This window comes from Equus caballus, chromosome 11 (assembly GCF_041296265.1).
Source record: "Equus caballus isolate H_3958 breed thoroughbred chromosome 11, TB-T2T, whole genome shotgun sequence".
Classification (NCBI taxonomy): Eukaryota; Metazoa; Chordata; class Mammalia; order Perissodactyla; family Equidae; genus Equus; species Equus caballus.
In genome coordinates, this window is record NC_091694.1 from 21,395,388 (window position 1) to 21,418,132 (window position 22,745).

The 22,745-nt window shown below is 47.2% G+C and overlaps 2 protein-coding genes across 2 annotated transcripts; both read left to right on the top strand.

Moving 5' to 3' along the window:
* The first annotated feature begins 484 nt into the window (after positions 1–484).
* On the top strand, positions 485–6,261 carry LOC111775637 (keratin, type I cuticular Ha3-I-like). Its single transcript, XM_070227293.1, has 7 exons — positions 485–938; positions 2,444–2,526; positions 3,508–3,664; positions 4,540–4,701; positions 4,796–4,921; positions 5,101–5,321; positions 5,780–6,261. The coding sequence occupies exons 1-7, from the start codon at positions 591–593 to the stop codon at positions 5,862–5,864; spliced, it is 1,182 nt and encodes a 393-aa protein (XP_070083394.1). The 5' UTR covers positions 485–590; the 3' UTR covers positions 5,865–6,261.
* Positions 6,262–10,931: 4,670 nt separating this feature from the next.
* On the top strand, positions 10,932–18,173 carry LOC111772156 (keratin, type I cuticular Ha3-I-like). The gene is made up of 7 exons (XM_070227295.1): positions 10,932–12,835; positions 14,341–14,423; positions 15,404–15,560; positions 16,452–16,613; positions 16,708–16,833; positions 17,013–17,233; positions 17,692–18,173. Exons 1-7 carry the CDS (start codon positions 12,488–12,490, stop codon positions 17,774–17,776), a joined length of 1,182 nt encoding a protein of 393 aa, XP_070083396.1. The 5' UTR covers positions 10,932–12,487; the 3' UTR covers positions 17,777–18,173.
* The last annotated feature ends 4,572 nt before the right edge of the window (positions 18,174–22,745 follow it).

Genomic DNA, 22,745 nt, shown 5'->3' on the forward strand with positions numbered 1-22,745 from the left:
CCTCCATCTGGCCTGGGTAGAATGGCAAAGGGACGTTGAACGGGGTGGCCTCCTAAGTCCTCTCTGATCTCAGCTTCCAGGATTCCCCACCCATCAGTCTGGTTTCCAGGTGGCCTTCCTTAGATGGCTTTTCTCAAAGTCCTTACTGAGCTGGGTGAGGAGTTGGATGATGGATGAGGCACGGACCTTTCCTCGTTTAAGGGGAAGAGGCACAGAAGAGCCCCCAACTCTGGGGGACAGTGTACAGCTGTCACTCTAACTCAACACCCTGTGAATAAGCAGCAAGGGAATGGGCTGATCACTTTGAAGACAAACCATGAAGCTCTTACTTAACCAACCAGCATGATTGGCGAGGAGTCCTGACTTAGCAAGAAGCCAAAGTAACATATTTTATGAGGTAAAGGACTCGTGTGAGGTGGCTAAACGGCAAATGGAAAAATTGGTCAGGAAGGTAAAAAGAGGTAACGCTGGACATGTTTGGCACACCCAACACTGACAGAATATAAAGCCCTGGAGAGGACCAGGGCCACACCAGAGAAGAGGAATCAGGCTTTGGAACTGACCTTCAGAGCTCCACTCTCTCCAGCACCATGTCTTACAGCTGCTTCCTGCCCAGCCTGAGCTGCCGCTCCACCTGCTCCTCCCGGCCCTGCGTGCCCCCCAGCTGTCACGGCTGCACCCTGCCCGGGGCCTGCAACATCCCTGCCAATGTGGGCAGCTGTAGCTGGTTCTGTGAGGGCTCCTTCAATGGCAACGAGAAGGAGACCATGCAGTTCCTGAACGACCGCCTGGCCAGCTACCTGGAGAAGGTGCGCCAGCTGGAGCGGGAGAACGCGGAGCTGGAGAGCCGCATCCGGGAGCGGTGCCAGCAGCAGGAGCCTGAAGTGTGCCCCAACTACCAGTCCTACTTCCGCACCATCGAGGAGCTCCAGCAGAAGGTGAGGGGGTGGCACCACACTGCCAATTTAGTAAAGCATCTATTCAAATTTAGCATACCCACTTCTGAACGGATCTAAGACTGTTCGAAGCTAACGTTGAGAAGGATAAAGACATAGACTTCGTTGGTTTAGATACAATACATCAAATTGTCTTAGAAAATCTCTTCGGGAGGCCCCACAAGGGAAGGATGCAGACTGGGGAGAGGGTAAGGCGTTAGACCAAATCAGTTACAGCAATTTTACATTGCTTCTTCCCTAAAACCAGATTATCCGACCCTAGTTCTAGTGGGATATCCTGGTCTTGTTTTCAGAGCCTATAGCTTTTTAAAAAAGTATGCACTGAATTATTTCTTGGAGCCAGGAATTTCCTGAGAGAATCCTCAAATACGTAAAGCCTTTCAAAGCTGCAGAAAGAGACTGTGTCTGTAGCAAAGCAAAGAGCCATTGACTCCAGAAGCCTCTCTAATATATAGACAGCATGCCATCCACCAGAGCCGACACATATACAAGTGAGAACTCAGGACCCGTAGTGCAGGAGTGGAAGTGAGGATAAGGAAAGAGTCAGCACAGAGGTGGGACTCGGTGGAGGTCAGGGACGGATTCCCAGGAGAGGCAAGGTCAGAGCAGGGATTGAAGGATGAGCAGGAGTTGATGTCCAACTGCACAAGCCCTTGATTCTCAGAGGGCATGGACTGTCCCCTCTTCAGTAGTTCTGGTAAAGTGAAGGCTGGTAAGGGGCTATGCGAGTTGAAGATCATGCATTCATTTACTCACGTTTAGTGATGACTAGGCACAGTGCTGGAGCGAGGGATAAAGTACTGGGTAAGACAGTCTCTTGCCTTCAGAGCTCGCGGGCTAGGGGAGAAAAGTGGAGAGTGGAAACCAATGACCAGAGGGAAGGTGACGGGAAGTGTAACTGGTTGAGAGCAAAGTCCTGTGGGAGGGCGTGGAGGAAGCGACCCCCTGCAGGAGCTGGGGAGGACGGGGATGGGGGTTATGTGAGGGGTCTTGAAGGTGGTAAGGACATCCCAGGGCACTCCAGGTAGAGGCGGAAGCTTCGTGCAAAAGCCTTGTCCAAGGCAGTATGAGGGGAGAGTGGAGAGAGGTCAGCAGGGCTGGAAAAGGAGGGTATGAGGGTAGGATAACCAACTTGTCCTGGTTTGCCTGGGGTTTTTCTGGGTTTAGCATCCCAGGAACCCTCCAGTTCCAAGCAAATGGGTCCTGGTCACCCTATGTGAGGCTTGGTACCCGGTATGCTTAATTCCTGCAGGAAGCCAGAGGCAGACCAGGAAGAGTCAGTGACAAAGGGCACATTTCTCCTTGACTGTTTTAGCTTTGAAATGATCAGTTCTGTTAATTAGTCTTCCCTTTACCCAAGAACTGAAAATCTGAAAAGATTCAAAGCTATTTGGAAGGAGTGGGGCTGAAAGAAAAGAGCTTTTCACTTTAAGGCACAGCACATTCCTTCTTCGTCCAACTCATCTCACAATTAATGCTGTCTCCAGATCCTGGTCAGCAAGTCTGAGAACGCCAGGCTGGTGGTGCAGGTTGACAACGCCAAGCTGGCCGCAGATGACTTCAGAACCAAGTAAGATTTTTCTAATGATCAGAGCAGCCTGGTAATGGACAGGCTGAAGCGCAGGGTGGTGGTCTCTGTCCCGGGAGCGTGCAGGCAGAAGCTGTCTGGGTTGATAACGGGACGATTCCTGCACTGACTTGATTAGGTTAAATGTCAGTTAGAGTCACCTCACTGAATGCCAAGAATCTATATTTTAAGTTTAGGAAGGAGTGCAAGAAACCACCCATTCTTTCTCTTTTTCAACTTAACGTCTGGACCAAGTGTAAAAGTGAATTTCACATTGGTTTCTTGGTATAGGTTAGTCAATATCAGCCCATGAGAAAAAAGTTATTAAACCACAAAAATACGAGGCAAAATCCATTTCAGAGAATCAGTCAATTTTTCTAGGTGTGACCATTACAATCATAAGAGTCCTTTGCATTTTCATAGGATTTTACGGTTTACGATGTAATTATACCTACGGCCTTTCCTCATCTTCAGGCCAACTGGATGAAGTGTTAGTTTGGTTCTCATTTTACAGAGGAGGAAATCAACACTTAGGGAGACGAAGGGGCTTATCCACAGGCAAGGCTGAATCTAACTGACTTCTGATTTAGCGCTTGCTTAACAGCAACTGATTGCTTCTCAGCGTGGTTGGAAAGGAAGGCAAGACAATCTATAGCTGGCTTAAGAAGTTTACCGGCTCACTTAAGCAGGCAAGATGGCGGGGCTTAGCTGACAGCAACCCGTGAATAAGATTCTTAGAACCAACAGTTAATATGAGAGTAGAACTGTGCATTGGCCCCCCACCAATACCTTCTCTGTGGGTCTGTCTCAGGGAGGAAATAGGTCTTTTTACTCAGCACAGTGGTATTTTTTTCCTTTCAAAAAACTTTAAAAAAAAAAAAGAAAATATTTCAAAATATAATGAATTTGACTAGGTCAGCTAAGTAAAGCCCAGGAAGAAATCTTCCTCTTTGACCTCCCTTGACCTTTGCTGTGTGTGTGAAGGTATCAGACGGAGCTGGGCCTGCGGCAGCTGGTGGAGTCGGACATCAACGGCCTGCGCAGGATCCTGGACGAGCTGACCCTGTGCAGGTCTGACCTGGAAACCCAGGTGGAGTCCCTGAAGGAGGAGCTCATCTCCCTCAAGCAGAACCATGAGCAGGTAAGGGATTCCCAGCTCCCAAGCTCCCACTATTGAGAGTTCCGTAGCTCCCCTGAGCAGGATAAGCTAGGTCTTTGCAAAGTACCATAGGGCAAGCACCACATGCTGCTGGTTGCTCAAAACATACTTGGGGGACTTTTGGGGACTGAGTTACAAGCCTCTCTTTTTTACCAAAAAGAGTATGGTCAGCTGACATATTTCCACTTGGGGCCAAAGTCCACACAAAGATCTTTAAAATACTTTCTACAGTTTGATAAGATCTGTTATCTTCTGAATAGATGCCAAATTAATGACTAAGACCGGAAGGAAACTTCCTTAGATTATGTGTCGCCTAGATAGTAGAATCCAAGCTGGATAAATGGATGGATGGATGGGTGGGAAAAATGGGAGAAATTAAGGAATTCAAATAATGGTTGATTCAGAGCCCCTGGTTGAATGTAATGAAATCAGATGCATGCTTCAAACATTACATGTTTTGATGAAGAGGAAACAACCTCTAACAGATAGTGTATGATGGCAGAAGACATGAAATAAATGGGAGGACTTCAACCTGGTTCCTCTGTATTTAAATAGCAACAATTATAAGCCAGTTATCATGCCAGGTTTGTCACTGAGCAAGGAGAAAATAAGGAAGAAATGATAAAATCTTGGAGTGAGAAGAAACATTAACAACCATTTAATCAAGCAGCCTCATTATACAAATGAGTGACTCAGGAGGCCTGAATCACAAGAAGTGACAGGTTACATCACCTGGACTTCGGCTCATGATTCCTAAACTCCAGTGCAATCCTTTTCCCACCTCACTGGACTCCCTCAAAGAGAGTTTATTTATAGACTTCTTTCTGTGGGTTCATGCCTACCTCTTCCTCCAACAGGAAGTCAACTCCCTGCGTAGCCAGCTTGGAGACCGCCTCAACGTGGAGGTGGACGCGGCCCCCACCGTGGACCTGAACCGCGTGCTCAATGAGACCAGGAGTCAGTATGAGGCCCTGGTGGAGACCAACCGCAGGGACGTGGAGGAATGGTTCATCAAGCAGGTGGGCATCCCAGCACGTGGCCACTCAGGACCTGAGGCCCCTCAGAGCCTTTCAGGCAGGGTCTGAGCCTGTCTTGTCCCCTCTGGTGTTTCAGACCGAGGAGCTGAACAGGCAGGTGGTGTCTAGCTCGGAGCAGCTGCAGTCCTACCAGGCGGAGATCATCGAGCTGAGACGCACGGTCAACGCCCTGGAGATCGAGCTGCAGGCCCAGCACAACCTGGTGGGTAGTGTTCAGCCGTCCTGGTGAGAAATGTGGGATCCCATGTCGGGGAATGGGAGTCAGTGGGATGCCCTTTGGGCCACACTCTCCCTAACTCTCGAAGCTTGTGACTTCTTGGGAACCCTGTGGAGAAGCCCGTTGAGGGAGCAGCTCTGAGATGTTCTTTGTCTCCCCCACAGAGAGACTCTCTGGAGAACACGCTGACGGAGACAGAGGCGCGCTACAGCTCCCAGCTGTCCCAGGTGCAGGGCCTGATCACCAACGTGGAGTCCCAGCTGGCCGAGATCAGGAGCGACCTTGAGCGTCAGAACCAGGAGTACCAGGTGCTGCTGGACGTGCGGGCCCGGCTGGAGAGCGAGATCAACACGTACCGGGGCCTGCTGGAGAGCGAGGACTGCAAGTGAGTACGAGGCGAAGGATTTCTGGGAAAGCGTGTGTGGTGGGCCTATAAGACATTGTGGCCACACACATGTTGGCCATATTTTCAATTCACCCAACAGCACACCTTAATCAAGCATCTACTATCTGACAATTAAACAAATGGGGAAGGTCAACAGTGAAGGGCATACGTCCCCTGCCTCAAGGAACTAACAATGGAGAGGTGATGAGAGAGAGGTGGTTACTCACAACAATAACTATCGAGTAAGGCAGACGAGAGCCCAAGAGCATGAGATAATATTTTTCAGAAGGTCAATTTCCCCCTCTGCACAAGGTATTCTGGGACAGGGAGAAGGATTTGGTAACAAATAGATGCCAATTAAACTCAACCATTGAGAATTCACAGGTTGTCTGATTAGGCACCCTGGGGCTCTCTCCACTCCTCTCCGTAACCCATTCTAAATCTCTGTGTCTTTGCAGGCTTCCCCGCAACCCGTGTGCCACCACCAATGCTAGTAGCAGCTACTGCGGGCCCTGTGGCAGCTCTCAAAAGCGTCTCTGTTAATTTAAAAACTTGCACCCTCTTTGAAGATGACAATGAAGCCGTTTAGATCAAGGATAGGAAAGGTCCCCAGGTCCTGCCTTTGCTAAGCTCAGTTGCCATTTAGAAACATTGTCGTGCCAACTGTGATATTTCTAGACATGGAAATGCTTCCAGACCCAACAAGCAAAGACACGCATCATCAACTCCCAATGTCTGGCAAACTCCTTCCTGTTGAAGGTTGAGTTTCTTTGTTTCTGCAGATGTCCAGCTCCCTGCAATCTGAGCTCCAGGGTTTCCTTTAGGCTGTTTCCTGTACTTATTGTGTTTCCTGCTTTCCTTGCTTCTTCAGTGTTCTCCGGAATGCAAGGAGGCTAGTTCATTTACTTCCCAATAAACTTTACTTCTCTGGCATAGTAAATGTGTTTCTCATTCATATTCATACATTGTAAAGTACTCATCGTGGCAGTTTCATAAAAATATCCCTTCATTAGGAGGATGAAATGGGTAAATGACTGACTCCAGTCATCATGTTCCACTGGTAAATTCTGACGGAGGGGGAGGGATGTCCTCCTGGGAGGCTCCCAACATGCAGAAAGCCTGGCCTTTAACACCCACACCCGTCTTGCTGTGTCTGCAGGGCTCTTGGCAGTTCTGAGTGTCCTCCCCAAACCTCACTGCTGTCTCCACTGCTGTCTCTCAGCCTCATCACTCTGGAATTCTCTGCTTCCCCTTGCCCCTAACCTATGGAGACAAGCTTCTGTAGAAACTGCTCGAGGAGGAGCTGGCTCTCCTCTCAACCTCTCTGCTGTACCTGCATCGCCAATATAGATACCAGCCCCTCCATCGATATGAACTTTCATTGATTTCCATAACTCTGCATGCTCTGGCTCCTCTCATTCTATGTCCGACTGCCTGTTCTCTGTCTCCTGATTGGCTTGTCTTCCCCTTTCTGTCCAAAACGGAGGAAATGCCTAGATCCTCGGCTCTCTGTTTTTCTCTTTCTACATCCATGTTCATGGAGAGCCAGCGTCTCTCTGCCGACGACTCCCCAATCTTGCTCTCACCTGAGCTCAAGTTCCAGGTCTTCATTTGCCCATAGGATACTTTCACTTGGTATCAGGCTATCGCATCACATTTAATTGAACTAAAGCTTACGTTTGCCGAAGTGGCTCATCTTGTACCCGGCCATCACACCCAACACGTGGTTATCTAAAGACCTTTAAATGCAGGCAGGCATCTCTCCTTACCTCCTCCTCTTCAAGTTTGTCCTTTTCTCTAGGTATTTGCTCCTACGCACAATATTCTTCCATAACCTCCTTATCATTTCATTTTCTATAATTTGAAGAAAGGTCAATGTTCACTGTCCCCCCCAATCAAACATTAATCCCCCCCGCTCTTGCCTCATCTCTGAATTTTTAAAGCTCTCAATTCTACCGGCCACTATCTCAATTACCCATTCAATTTGATGCTATCTGACTGACATACTACAATCGATCGTCTATAGCATGTGGCAGTACTTTGTGGGATGCTGAGAACACACGAATACATAAGCACCAACCCTGGCCCTCAGCATGTTTACAGTCTAGCGTGGATAAGACAAAGAGACAATCGCATACACGCAAACGTCAGTGTGGCTCCAGAAAGCTGTCAGTAAAGAATGATGAGTTTCCCAGGTGTGAGAGAGTGATAAGAGGCTCCAAGAAGGAAGGAGCACTTGAGCAGGACTTTGAAAACCCAAATATTCTATTCATGCAAATTTTGTCTGCCTCTTTTGTTGACTATAGGTCCTTCAACAGAGACAGAATCTCTACCAAATTAAAGCCTAGTACAAACCATAGAACACTTTAAGTGGAATAAATAAGGAACAGTAACACTAATGAGGATCCATGAGGTTATTAAAACTTTATATACTTCCCAGAGTTCCAACTTTAATCAACTATTACTGTTGGATATTAGCATAATTCTGAAATAAATGTTGATGGATATGTTTGGACAGGTGAGTGTGTGCAGGTCTGAGAAGAGCGCAAATTTTTCCAAGCATGAACTCTGCCTGGTAAGGAGATGAGGAAGCAGGGGGTGTGGTAAAGGCCTGACAGACCAATTGCTAGCCTGGAGCAGAGGATAAACGCGGTAGTGGAATAGGAAACTAGAAAGGAGTTAGGGAGGCCCATAGCTGGCAGTGCTGTGAGATTTGCTTGTGAGGAAGGGTGGCATATGATGTATCAGGCAGCTATGTGAAGGCTGGGTTGTGATGAGTGCTACAGGTGGGTGGGGTTGGGTGGGAAAGGAGGACCATCAATTAGGAGGCTGATGAGAGACAACAAGGACTGAGATGAGTGGAGGTGGGGGGGTTGGGGGGAGGACGGGTGGGGGGAGCGGGGGGAAGGGGGAGTGGGCGGGGCAAGGGAAGAGCAGATTCCAGAGGCACAGCCTGGGATGCGGAAGCTGATTGGAAGTGGAGGAACCATGGAGAGAGAAGGACGGAAACTAGCATTGATTGAATACCTACTATAGGTCAACATGAGTGAAGTTTTCGAGCCTGAGAAAATGAAACAATAGTGGGTCTCCAGTGGAGAGAGCTGGAAAAGAATGACTAGATTTGGGAGAGATGTTGGAGAGATACTTACACAGAGATGATAATAGTTAAAGGTGTAGGAGTTCTTAAGAGTGTCAAGGAAAGATGTTAGAGAAGGTGGAAGAACCTTGGGAACCACTGACAGATATGACAGAGCAGGCCTGGGCTTCTCCAAAGTCCCTGACATGAGGTTCTGCCTTGGTTTAGCTGGGTCTCTGAGGATAGAGATATCTGATTATAAGCAGTTGGAGAAGGAAGTGGGAAAGCAGCTGAAGTGACAGACAAATCAAAAGAAGTCAGAGCTTCAATGAGGGGATGGTCAACAGCATCCAGGGCAAGGAAGATGAGGATTCAGACACATCACTGGTCATAGCAATGGGCAGGTTGCTGGTTACTGTCAAGAGACCGGGGTCTGTGAAATGCTGGGGGAAGAAGCCATATTTCGGTGGCTTTCACATCTGTCTCAAATCACCAAGTTAATAGTGAATTTAATGCAAAAGTTCAACACTACACATTCACAGTAAACATGAAGCTCGCTTTGCTTTATCCTCTGTGTACTACTAAAAACGTTTTAACGTCTGCTCTTCCCTTTTGACCTGCAGAGCAGTCACATAAACAGATTTTCACTCCTCTGAGTGGTCCCTGAATCCAGCTTTCCCAGAAGACTAGGACCATTAAGTTACACTGTCCTGGATTGTTTCATGTTCTTCTCAACTCCTCTATTCTCGACTGGGTAGAGTGAAAAATATACTGAGGAGATTTGCATTTTTCTGACTTGGCTTGGTCCCTTGAGACCCTCAAACTCCTTTCCCTTTGGGAGTCTTGGGCCGAATGTAAGAGAAACAATGGTGGCTCTGAGAGATTTTGTGGAATGGGCCATGAATCCCATTTCAAGGTGCCTGTACCTCTCTTTGCTCAGCCCATCTTACTACTGAGCTAGCTCATTCTCCAGGTCTTGTCCCGCTTGTCCTCCTTGGAATCCTGTTTGAGCATCTCCTCAGAGCCAAACCTGTTAGCTTAGTTCCTGGATTACCATCACATTTTCTCCCCTCAGTGTAGTGAGGCTGGGTGATTGATAAATTCATAACGGCTGACTTTATGGAATGGCCTGTGGAAACCCTGTGTCCTGTTCTTATAAGCAGCTCTAACTGGGGCTGGCCCAGCTTGCCTGGCTGGTGTTGGTATTGAACAGTGTTTCTGATTTTCTGATTCCCCAGTGGGTAAGTCTTCATCTCTCTTAGGCATAAGTCAGTGCTCCTGGTCTGAGTGTGCCCGATGACACTACTCCTGGCCTCTCCTTGCCATTAGTACACATGAACATATAATTAATCAATAAGTGGCCTGATATGTTACTTTGCATTTCCCAAAGAATACATTGTATGTTTCTCATGATGAGAATTTGAAATGCCGGTACCTGGCCATCAGGGAAGATGGTTTGGGAAGGAGGAAGGAGGCCTCCTAATGCCTTTAAAGTCCTGCCACAGGGAGGATGGCCTCAGCAGATCTGCCCTGACTCCACTCCATGGTTAACCACCATGGTGAGTTTGGGTGTGATCTTCCCCCAGAAATAGCCTTGGCTTCCATCATAAATAGTGTCCTTAAACCTCAACAGCAATTTGCTCACATGGTAAGACCAGAAGCCTTACCAAGGCGTCTACCACAATTACCTGGGCAGGTGTAAAACCTTTCTGTTTGTTAGGATTTGATTTGCTCATCATGTTTATTGAAGGGTCATTGACTAGAGACAATGTCATCGCTTATGCAAAGGTAAGAATTCACAGCATACAGTAAGTGGAATAAATAAAAGCGGTTGTCTTGCAGAATTCCTGGGAAGCTAATTGAAACTTGGCTCTCTTCTCAATAGACCCAAGTGGTCTCAACCATCATTATCTAAAGACCACGTAGCTATGCGGCAACCATAGTTACTTCTACTCAAGGTATGGGAATACCCTCCACTTTCGAAGATAAAAGGATACTTACCTCTGGACTACTACGTTCAGACTGAGGTAGAAGCTACAGCAATGGTTATAGGGACCCCCATGGACATATTTACCAGTCTACAACACCATATTCCTTTGCTATTCTTTAAAAAGTGCCATTGTCTAGATTTTTCTCATTTGAAGCTTTGAGTAGAGAGAAAGGGAGGAAGACAGAGAAAAGCTAATGAATCTAGCTATATACCTAATATTATTTGATCTCATCCAATAGGGCTTCAAGTGGTTTGGTATTGATTTTAAACAAGCACACTCATTCCACATTTCTCTAAAGGTAGAGATTCAGACAGGAGGGGCAGAGAGCTGTGGATTGTGACCACGGATGAGATGTCAGCGCCTTCAAAGCACACGCTCTAGGAGACCACATGTTACTCCAAAGCTGCCGTCCTTTATGAAAGCGTATATGAAGCTTGCTCTCGGGAACAACTTTTAGAATCCTACATTATTATTTTATAGTCTCAATGTGTTTCTGACCCATTAAAGATACTACTCAGGTTGGTTGTTTACTCCAGTCACTAGGCTTGGTTCCAAATGATATCTGGTTGGTTGCAAAACTAAACATACCCTCAGAAGATGAAGATTTACCATCAATGAAGATAACCAAAAGAAAGTGTCCTAGGCTGCGAGGGCAAGTTTGAAGACGGCGTAATCTGAGTAATGACTGTATGGGAGGAATGAGTATACAGCTTCCAAAAGGAACTACTTTAAGGAGTATCTTTCATATTTTGAGGACTGATAGATTAAATATAAAATCCTCATAGTTCAAATCTCCACCTGAAACACAGTGAGGGCAGAACATCTGTTTGTCAAAATGTATTGATGGTCACGAGATGCCATTAACCACACAATAATTTAGTGGCTTTTTAGAATCGTATCCTTTGGAAAGCTGGGCTGAAGTGTTTTTACATCAGATAACTCAGTTTCCGTTTTTAAAGTTTCTAGTAGGTATTGTACTTTCTCACTTAGTAGATTTCCTTCCATTAGAGTAGAAATGACCTTTGGTTCTTGGATAGAAAACAGGCTTTTATTTCTTGGCCGACGCTAATTTAGGAGGGGATATTGTCTAGTAGTCGTTGGGTCCCATTGAACTCATAATGATTTGTGCATTATTGAATCTCAGTGGTGAGAAGATAAGAGAGTGTGGCTGTTGGAATCAGAGAGATCGGGTTTGAACTCCGGCTCCACTGTGTAGGAGCTCTGCGACCTTGGGCAACCTCTCAGAGGCTTGCTGTCCTCATCTACAATCCCTGCAGGGTTTTGTGAGTACTGAAGGAGATAATGCACATGAGGTGCTTAGCACAGTGGGTGCTCAGTGAACAGGAGCCATTCTAATAACAGTCACACTGTGTGTAAGCACATAGTAAGTCTTCATGCAGAGTAGGTGCTCTCAAGATGTGAGTTTTCTCAACATTCTGTGAACGTGGAATAATAGCAGAAATGGAGTGTGGGGGTTTCCCGCAGCCCCCTTGGAAGAGAATAGAATTGCCTCCATCTGGCCTGGGTAGAATGGCAAAGGGACGTTGAACGGGGTGGCCTCCTAAGTCCTCTCTGATCTCAGCTTCCAGGATTCCCCACCCATCAGTCTGGTTTCCAGGTGGCCTTCCTTAGATGGCTTTTCTCAAAGTCCTTACTGAGCTGGGTGAGGAGTTGGATGATGGATGAGGCACGGACCTTTCCTCGTTTAAGGGGAAGAGGCACAGAAGAGCCCCCAACTCTGGGGGACAGTGTACAGCTGTCACTCTAACTCAACACCCTGTGAATAAGCAGCAAGGGAATGGGCTGATCACTTTGAAGACAAACCATGAAGCTCTTACTTAACCAACCAGCATGATTGGCGAGGAGTCCTGACTTAGCAAGAAGCCAAAGTAACATATTTTATGAGGTAAAGGACTCGTGTGAGGTGGCTAAACGGCAAATGGAAAAATTGGTCAGGAAGGTAAAAAGAGGTAACGCTGGACATGTTTGGCACACCCAACACTGACAGAATATAAAGCCCTGGAGAGGACCAGGGCCACACCAGAGAAGAGGAATCAGGCTTTGGAACTGACCTTCAGAGCTCCACTCTCTCCAGCACCATGTCTTACAGCTGCTTCCTGCCCAGCCTGAGCTGCCGCTCCACCTGCTCCTCCCGGCCCTGCGTGCCCCCCAGCTGTCACGGCTGCACCCTGCCCGGGGCCTGCAACATCCCTGCCAATGTGGGCAGCTGTAGCTGGTTCTGTGAGGGCTCCTTCAATGGCAACGAGAAGGAGACCATGCAGTTCCTGAACGACCGCCTGGCCAGCTACCTGGAGAAGGTGCGCCAGCTGGAGCGGGAGAACGCGGAGCTGGAGAGCCGCATCCGGGAGCGGTGCCAGCAGCAGGAGCCCGAAGTGTGCCCCAACTACCAGTCCTACTTCCGCACCATCGAGGAGCTCCAGCAGAAGGTGAGGGGGTGGCACCACACTGCCAATTTAGTAAAGCATGTATTCAAATTTAGCATACCCACTTCTGAACGGATCTAAGACTGTTCGAAGCTAACGTTGAGAAGGATAAAGACATAGACTTCGTTGGTTTAGATACAATACATCAAATTGTCTTAGAAAATCTCTTCGGGAGGCCCCACAAGGGAAGGATGCAGACTGGGGAGAGGGTAAGGCGTTAGACCAAATCAGTTACAGCAATTTTACATTGCTTCTTCCCTAAAACCAGATTATCCGACCCTAGTTCTAGTGGGATATCCTGGTCTTGTTTTCAGAGCCTATAGCTTTTTTAAAAAGTATGCACTGAATTATTTCTTGGAGCCAGGAATTTCCTGAGAGAATCCTCAAATACGTAAAGCCTTTCAAAGCTGCAGAAAGAGACTGTGTCTGTAGCAAAGCAAAGAGCCATTGACTCCAGAAGCCTCTCTAATATATAGACAGCATGCCATCCACCAGAGCCGACACATATACAAGTGAGAACTCAGGACCCGTAGTGCAGGAGTGGAAGTGAGGATAAGGAAAGAGTCAGCACAGAGGTGGGACTCGGTGGAGGTCAGGGACGGATTCCCAGGAGAGGCAAGGTCAGAGCAGGGATTGAAGGATGAGCAGGAGTTGATGTCCAACTGCACAAGCCCTTGATTCTCAGAGGGCATGGCCTGTCCCCTCTTCAGTAGTTCTGGTAAAGTGAAGGCTGGTAAGGGGATATGTGATTTGAAGATCATGCATTCATTTACTCACGTTTAGTGATGACTAGGCACAGTGCTGGAGCGAGGGATAAAGTACTGGGTAAGACAGTCTCTTGCCTTCAGAGCTCGCGGGCTAGGGGAGAAAAGTGGAGAGTGGAAACCAATGACCAGAGGGAAGGTGACGGGAAGTGTAACTGGTTGAGAGCAAAGTCCTGTGGGAGGGCGTGGAGGAAGCAACCCCCTGCAGGAGCTGGGGAGGACGGGGATGGGGGTTATGTGAGGGGTCTTGAAGGTGGTAAGGACATCCCAGGGCACTCCAGGTAGAGGCGGAAGCTTCGTGCAAAAGCCTTGTCCAAGGCAGTATGAGGGGAGAGTGGAGAGAGGTCAGCAGGGCTGGAAAAGGAGGGTATGAGGGTAGGATAACCAACTTGTCCTGGTTTGCCTGGGGTTTTTCTGGGTTTAGCATCCCAGGAACCCTCCAGTTCCAAGCAAATGGGTCCTGGTCACCCTATGTGAGGCTTGGTACCCGGTATGCTTAATTCCTGCAGGAAGCCAGAGGCAGACCAGGAAGAGTCAGTGACAAAGGGCACATTTCTCCTTGACTGTTTTAGCTTTGAAATGATCAGTTCTGTTAATTAGTCTTCCCTTTACCCAAGAACTGAAAATCTGAAAAGATTCAAAGCTATTTGGAAGGAGTGGGGTTGAAAGAAAAGAGCTTTTCACTTTAAGGCACAGCGCATTCCTTCTTCGCCCAACTCATCTCACAATTAATGCTGTCTCCAGATCCTGGTCAGCAAGTCTGAGAACGCCAGGCTGGTGGTGCAGGTTGACAACGCCAAGCTGGCCGCAGATGACTTCAGAACCAAGTAAGATTTTTCTAATGATCAGAGCAGCCTGGTAATGGACAGGCTGAAGCGCAGGGTGGTGGTCTCTGTCCCGGGAGCGTGCAGGCAGAAGCTGTCTGGGTTGATAACGGGACGATTCCTGCACTGACTTGATTAGGTTAAATGTCAGTTAGAGTCACCTCACTGAATGCCAAGAATCTATATTTTAAGTTTAGGAAGGAGTGCAAGAAACCACCCATTCTTTCTCTTTTTCAACTTAACGTCTGGACCAAGTGTAAAAGTGAATTTCACATTGGTTTCTTGGTATAGGTTAGTCAATATCAGCCCATGAGAAAAAAGTTATTAAACCACAAAAATACGAGGCAAAATCCATTTCAGAGAATCAGTCAATTTTTCTAGGTGTGACCATTACAATCATAAGAGTCCTTTGCATTTTCATAGGATTTTACGGTTTACGATGTAATTATACCTACGGCCTTTCCTCATCTTCAGGCCAACTGGATGAAGTGTTAGTTTGGTTCTCATTTTACAGAGGAGGAAATCAACACTTAGGGAGACGAAGGGGCTTATCCACAGGCAAGGCTGAATCTAACTGACTTCTGATTTAGCGCTTCCTTAACAGCAACTGATTGCTTCTCAGCGTGGTTGGAAAGGAAGGCAAGACAATCTATAGCTGGCTTAAGAAGTTTACCGGCTCACTTAAGCAGGCAAGATGGCGGGGCTTAGCTGACAGCAACCCGTGAATAAGATTCTTAGAACCAACAGTTAATATGAGAGTAGAACTGTGCGTTGGCCCCCCACCAATACCTTCTCTGTGGGTCTGTCTCAGGGAGGAAATAGGTCTTTTTACTCAGCACAGTGGTATTTTTTTCCTTTCAAAAAACTTTAAAAAAAAAAAGAAAATATTTCAAAATATAATGAATTTGACTAGGTCAGCTAAGTAAAGCCCAGGAAGAAATCTTCCTCTTTGACCTCCCTTGACCTTTGCTGTGTGTGTGAAGGTATCAGACGGAGTTGGGCCTGCGGCAGCTGGTGGAGTCAGACATCAACGGCCTGCGCAGGATCCTGGACGAGCTGACCCTGTGCAGGTCTGACCTGGAGACCCAGGTGGAGTCCCTGAAGGAGGAGCTCATCTCCCTCAAGCAGAACCATGAGCAGGTAAGGGATTCCCAGCTCCCAAGCTCCCACTATTGAGAGTTCCGTAGCTCCCCTGAGCAGGATAAGCTAGGTCTTTGCAAAGTACCATAGGGCAAGCACCACATGCTGCTGGTTGCTCAAAACATACTTGGGGGACTTTTGGGGACTGAGTTACAAGCCTCTCTTTTTTACCAAAAAGAGTATGGTCAGCTGACATATTTCCACTTGGGGCCAAAGTCCACACAAAGATCTTTAAAATACTTTCTACAGTTTGATAAGATCTGTTATCTTCTGAATAGATGCCAAATTAATGACTAAGACCGGAAGGAAACTTCCTTAGATTATGTGTCGCCTAGATAGTAGAATCCAAGCTGGATAAATGGATGGATGGATCGATGGATGGATGGATGGGTGGGAAAAATGGGAGAAATTAAGGAACTCAAATAATGGTTGATTCAGAGCCCCTGGTTGAATGTAATGAAATCAGATGCATGCTTCAAACATTACATGTTTTGATGAAGAGGAAACAACCTCTAACAGATAGTGTATGATGGCAGAAGACATGAAATAAATGGGAGGACTTCAACCTGGTTCCTCTGTATTTAAATAGCAACAATTATAAGCCAGTTATCATGCCAGGTTTGTCACTGAGCAAGGAGAAAATAAGGAAGAAATGATAAAATCTTGGAGTGAGAAGAAACATTAGCAGTCATTTAATCAAGCAGCCTCATTATACAAATGAGTGACTCAGGAGGCCTGAATCACAAGAAGTGACAGGTTACATCACCTGGACTTCGGCTCATGATTCCTAAACTCCAGTGCAATCCTCTTCCCACCTCACTGGACTCCCTCAAAGAGAGTTTATTTATAGACTTCTTTCTGTGGGTTCATGCCTACCTCTTCCTCCAACAGGAAGTCAACTCCCTGCGTAGCCAGCTTGGAGACCGCCTCAACGTGGAGGTGGACGCGGCCCCCACCGTGGACCTGAACCGCGTGCTCAATGAGACCAGGAGTCAATATGAGGCCCTGGTGGAGACCAACCGCAGGGACGTGGAGGAATGGTTCATCAAGCAGGTGGGCATCCCAGCACGTGGCCACTCAGGACCTGAGGCCCCTCAGAGCCTTTCAGGCAGGGTCTGAGCCTGTCTTGTCCCCTCCGGTGTTTCAGACCGAGGAGCTGAACAGGCAGGTGGTGTCCAGCTCGGAGCAGCTGCAGTCCTACCAGGCGGAGATCATCGAGCTGAGACGCACGGTCAACGCCCTGGAGATCGAGCTGCAGGCCCAGCACAACCTGGTGGGTAGTGTTCAGCCGTCCTGGTGAGAAATGTGGGATCCCATGTCGGGGAATGGGAGTCAGTGGGATGCCCTTTGGGCCACACTCTCCCTAACTCTCGAAGCTTGTGACTTCTTGGGAACCCTGTGGAGAAGCCCGTTGAGGGAGCAGCTCTGAGATGTTCTTTGTCTCCCCCACAGAGAGACTCTCTGGAGAACACGCTGACGGAGACAGAGGCGCGCTACAGCTCCCAGCTGTCCCAGGTGCAGGGCCTGATCACCAACGTGGAGTCCCAGCTGGCCGAGATCAGGAGCGACCTTGAGCGTCAGAACCAGGAGTACCAGGTGCTGCTGGACGTGCGGGCCCGGCTGGAGAGCGAGATCAACACGTACCGGGGCCTGCTGGAGAGCGAGGACTGCAAGTGAGTACGAGGCGAAGGATTTCTGGGAAAGCGTGTGTGGTGGGCCTATAAGACATTGTGGCCACACACATGTTGGCCATATTTTCAATTCACCCAACAGCACACCTTAATCAAGCATCTACTATCTGACAATTAAACAAATGGGGAAGGTCAACAGTGAAGGGCATACGTCCCCTGCCTCAAGGAACTAACAATGGAGAGGTGATGAGAGAGAGGTGGTTACTCACAACAATAACTATCGAGTAAGGCAGACGAGAGCCCAAGAGCATGAGATAATATTTTTCAGAAGGTCAATTTCCCCCTCTGCACAAGGTATTCTGGGACAGGGAGAAGGATTTGGTAACAAATAGATGCCAATTAAACTCAACCATTGAGAATTCACAGGTTGTCTGATTAGGCACCCTGGGGCTCTCTCCACTCCTCTCCGTAACCCATTCTAAATCTCTGTGTCTTTGCAGGCTTCCCCGCAACCCGTGTGCCACCACCAATGCTAGTAGCAGCTACTGCGGGCCCTGTGGCAGCTCTCAAAAGCGTCTCTGTTAATTTAAAAACTTGCACCCTCTTTGAAGATGACAATGAAGCCGTTTAGATCAAGGATAGGAAAGGTCCCCAGGTCCTGCCTTTGCTAAGCTCAGTTGCCATTTAGAAACATTGTCGTGCCAACTGTGATATTTCTAGACATGGAAATGCTTCCAGACCCAACAAGCAAAGACACGCATCATCAACTCCCAATGTCTGGCAAACTCCTTCCTGTTGAAGGTTGAGTTTCTTTGTTTCTGCAGATGTCCAGCTCCCTGCAATCTGAGCTCCAGGGTTTCCTTTAGGCTGTTTCCTGTACTTATTGTGTTTCCTGCTTTCCTTGCTTCTTCAGTGTTCTCTGGAATGCAAGGAGGCTAGTTCATTTACTTCCCAATAAACTTTACTTCTCTGGCATAGTAAATGTGTTTCTCATTCATATTCATACATTGTAAAGTACTCATCGTGGCAGTTTCATAAAAATATCCCTTCATTAGGAGGATGAAATGGGTAAATGACTGACTCCAGTCATCATGTTCCACTGGTAAATTCTGACGGAGGGGGAGGGATGTCCTCCTGGGAGGCTCCCAACATGCAGAAAGCCTGGCCTTTAACACCCACACCCGTCTTGCTGTGTCTGCAGGGCTCTTGGCAGTTCTGAGTGTCCTCCCCAAACCTCACTGCTGTCTCCACTGCTGTCTCTCAGCCTCATCACTCTGGAATTCTCTGCTTCCCCTTGCCCCTAACCTATGGAGACAAGCTTCTGTAGAAACTGCTCGAGGAGGAGCTGGCTCTCCTCTCAACCTCTCTGCTGTACCTGCATCGCCAATATAGATACCAGCCCCTCCATCGATATGAACTTTCATTGATTTCCATAACTCTGCACGCTCTGGCTCCTCTCATTCTATGTCCGACTGCCTGTTCTCTGTCTCCTGATTGGCTTGTCTTCCCCTTTCTGTCCAAAACGGAGGAAATGCCTAGATCCTCGGCTCTCTGTTTTTCTCTTTCTACATCCATGTTCATGGAGAGCCAGCGTCTCTCTGCCGACGACTCCCCAATCTTGCTCTCACCTGAGCTCAAGTTCCAGGTCTTCATTTGCCCATAGGATACTTTCACTTGGTATCAGGCTATCACATCACATTTAATTGAACTAAAGCTTACGTTTGCCGAAGTGGCTCATCTTGTACCCGGCCATCACACCCAACACGTGGTTATCTAAAGACCTTTAAATGCAGGCAGGCATCTCTCCTTACCTCCTCCTCTTCAAGTTTGTCCTTTTCTCTAGGTATTTGCTCCTACGCACAATATTCTTCCATAACCTCCTTATCATTTCATTTTCTATAATTTGAAGAAAGGTCAATGTTCACTGTCCCCCCCAATCAAACATTAATCCCCCCCGCTCTTGCCTCATCTCTGAATTTTTAAAGCTCTCAATTCTACCGGCCACTATCTCAATTACCCATTCAATTTGATGCTATCTGACTGACATACTACAATCGATCGTCTATAGCATGTGGCAGTACTTTGTGGGATGCTGAGAACACACGAATACATAAGCACCAACCCTGGCCCTCAGCATGTTTACAGTCTAGCGTGGATAAGACAAAGAGACAATCGCATACACGCAAACGTCAGTGTGGCTCCAGAAAGCTGTCAGTAAAGAATGATGAGTTTCCCAGGTGTGAGAGAGTGATAAGAGGCTCCAAGAAGGAAGGAGCACTTGAGCAGGACTTTGAAAACCCAAATATTCTATTCATGCAAATTTTGTCTGCCTCTTTTGTTGACTATAGGTCCTTCAACAGAGACAGAATCTCTACCAAATTAAAGCCTAGTACAAACCATAGAACGCTTTAAGTGGAATAAATAAGGAACAGTAACACTAATGAGGATCCATGAGGTTATTAAAACTTTATATACTTCCCAGAGTTCCAACTTCAATCAACTATTACTGTTGGATATTAGCATAATTCTGAAATAAATGTTGATGGATATGTTTGGACAGGTGAGTGTGTGCAGGTCTGAGAAGAGCGCAAATTTTTCCAAGCATGAACTCTGCCTGGTAAGGAGATGAGGAAGCAGGGGGTGTGGTAAAGGCCTGACAGACCAATTGCTAGCCTGGAGCAGAGGATAAACGCGGTAGTGGAATAGGAAACTAGAAAGGAGTTAGGGAGGCCCATAGCTGGCAGTGCTGTGAGATTTGCTTGTGAGGAAGGGTGGCATATGACGTATCAGGCAGCTATGTGAAGGCTGGGTTGTGATGAGTCCTACAGGTTGGTGGGGTTGGGTGGGAAAGGAGGACCATCAATTAGGAGGCTGATGAGAGACAACAAGGACTGAGATGAGTGGAGGTGGGGGGGTTGGGGGGAGGACGGGTGGGGGGAGCGGGGGGAAGGGGGAGTGGGCGGGGCAAGGGAAGAGCAGATTCCAGAGGCACAGCCTGGGATGCGGAAGCTGATTGGAAGTGGAGGAACCATGGAGAGAGAAGGACGGAAACTAGCATTGATTGAATACCTACTATAGGTCAACATGAGTGAAGTTTTCGAGCCTGAGAAAATGAAACAATAGTGGGTCTCCAGTGGAGAGAGCTGGAAAGAATGACTAGATTTGGGAGAGATGTTGGAGAGATACTTACACAGAGATGATAATAGTTAAAGGTGTAGGAGTTCTTAAGAGTGTCAAGGAAAGATGTTAGAGAAGGTGGAAGAACCTTGGGAACCACTGACAGATATGACAGAGCAGGCCTGGGCTTCTCCAAAGTCCCTGACATGAGGTTCTGCCTTGGTTTAGCTGGGTCTCTGAGGATAGAGATATCTGATTATAAGCAGTTGGAGAAGGAAGTGGGAAAGCAGCTGAAGTGACAGACAAATCAAAAGAAGTCAGAGCTTCAATGAGGGGATGGTCAACAGCATCCAGGGCAAGGAAGATGAGGATTCAGACACATCACTGGTCATAGCAATGGGCAGGTTGCTGGTTACTGTCAAGAGACTGGGGTCTGTGAAATGCTGGGGGAAGAAGCCATATTTCGGTGGCTTTCACATCTGTCTCAAATCACCAAGTTAATAGTGAATTTAATGCGAAAGTTCAACACTACACATTCACAGTAAACATGAAGCTCGCTTTGCTTTATCCTCTGTGTACTACTAAAAACGTTTTAACATCTGCTCTTCCCTTTTGACCTGCAGAGCAGTCACATAAACAGATTTTCACTCCTCTGAGTGGTCCCTGAATCCAGCTTTCCCAGAAGACTAGGACCATTAAGTTACACTGTCCTGGATTGTTTCATGTTCTTCTCAACTCCTCTATTCTCGACTGGGTAGAGTGAAAAATATACTGAGGAGATTTGCATTTTTCTGACTTGGCTTGGTCCCTTGAGACCCTCAAACTCCTTTCCCTTTGGGAGTCTGAGGCCAACGTAAGAGAAACAATGGTGGCTCTGAGAGATTTTGTGGAATGGGCCATGAATCCCATTTCGAGGTGCCTGTACCTCTCTTTGCTCAGCCCATCTTACTACTGAGCTAGCTCATTCTCCAGGTCTTGTCCCGCTTGTCCTCCTTGGAATCCTGTTTGAGCATCTCCTCAGAGCCAAACCTGTTAGCTTAGTTCCTGGATTACCATCACATTTTCTCCCCTCAGTGTAGTGAGGCTGGGTGATTGATAAATTCGTAACGGCTGACTTTATGGAATGGCCTGTGGAAACCCTGTGTCCTGTTCTTATAAGCAGCTCTAACTGGGGCTGGCCCAGCTTGCCTGGCTGGTGTTGGTATTGAACAGTGTTTCTGATTTTCTGATTCTCCAGTGGGTAAGTCTTCATCTCTCTTAGGCATAAGTCAGTGCTCCTGGTCTGAGTGTGCCCGATGACACTACTCCTGGCCTCTCCTTGCCATTAGTACACATGAACATATAATTAATCAATAAGTGGCCTGATATGTTACTTTGCATTTCCCAAAGAATACATTGTATGTTTCTCATGATGAGAATTTGAAATGCCGGTACCTGGCCATCAGGGAAGATGGTTTGGGAAGGAGGAAGGAGGCCTCCTAATGCCTTTAAAGTCCTGCCACAGGGAGGATGGCCTCAGCAGATCTGCCCTGACTCCACTCCATGGTTAACCACCATGGTGAGTTTGGGTGTGATCTTCCCCCAGAAATAGCCTTGGCTTCCATCATAAACAGTGTCCTTAAACCTCAACAGCAATTTGCTCACATGGTAAGACCAGAAGCCTTACCAAGGCGTCTACCACAATTACCTGGGCAGGTGTAAAACCTTTCTGTTTGTTAGGATTTGATTTGCTCATCATGTTTATTGAAGGGTCATTGACTAGAGACAATGTCATCGCTTAGGCAAAGGTAAGAATTCACAGCATACAGTAAGTGGAATAAATAAAAGCGGTTGTCTTGCAGAATTCCTGGGAAGCTAATTGAAACTTGGCTCTCTTCTCAATAGACCCAAGTGGTCTCAACCATCATTATCTAAAGACCACGTAGCTATGCGGCAACCATAGTTACTTCTACTCAAGGTATGGGAATACCCTCCACTTTCGAAGATAAAAGGATACTTACCTCTGGACTACTACGTTCAGACTGAGGTAGAAGCTACAGCAATGGTTATAGGGACCCCCATGGACATATTTACCAGTCTACAACACCATATTCCTTTGCTATTCTTTAAAAAGTGCCATTGTCTAGATTTTTCTCATTTGAAGCTTTGAGTAGAGAGAAAGGGAGGAAGACAGAGAAAAGCTAATGAATCTAGCTATATACCTAATATTATTTGATCTCATCCAATAGGGCTTCAAGTGGTTTGGTATTGATTTTAAACAAGCACACTCATTCCACATTTCTCTAAAGGTAGAGATTCAGACAGGAGGGGCAGAGAGCTGTGGATTGTGACCACGGATGAGATGTCAGCGCCTTCAAAGCACACGCTCTAGGAGACCACATGTTACTCCAAAGCTGCCGTCCTTTATGAAAGCGTATATGAAGCTTGCTCTCGGGAA

Bases quoted from the DNA above. Each gene is read 5' to 3' on its own strand.
- LOC111775637 (XM_070227293.1), top strand. From the start codon at position 591: ATGTCTTACAGCTGCTTCCTGCCCAGCCTGAGCTGCCGCTCCACCTGC. The intron at 4,702-4,795 runs GTGGGCATCCCA...CTGGTGTTTCAG, and splicing joins AGGAATGGTTCATCAAGCAG to ACCGAGGAGCTGAACAGGCA. The intron at 4,922-5,100 runs GTGGGTAGTGTT...TCTCCCCCACAG, and splicing joins TGCAGGCCCAGCACAACCTG to AGAGACTCTCTGGAGAACAC.
- LOC111772156 (XM_070227295.1), top strand. From the start codon at position 12,488: ATGTCTTACAGCTGCTTCCTGCCCAGCCTGAGCTGCCGCTCCACCTGC. The intron at 14,424-15,403 runs GTAAGATTTTTC...GTGTGTGTGAAG, and splicing joins GCAGATGACTTCAGAACCAA to GTATCAGACGGAGTTGGGCC. The intron at 16,834-17,012 runs GTGGGTAGTGTT...TCTCCCCCACAG, and splicing joins TGCAGGCCCAGCACAACCTG to AGAGACTCTCTGGAGAACAC.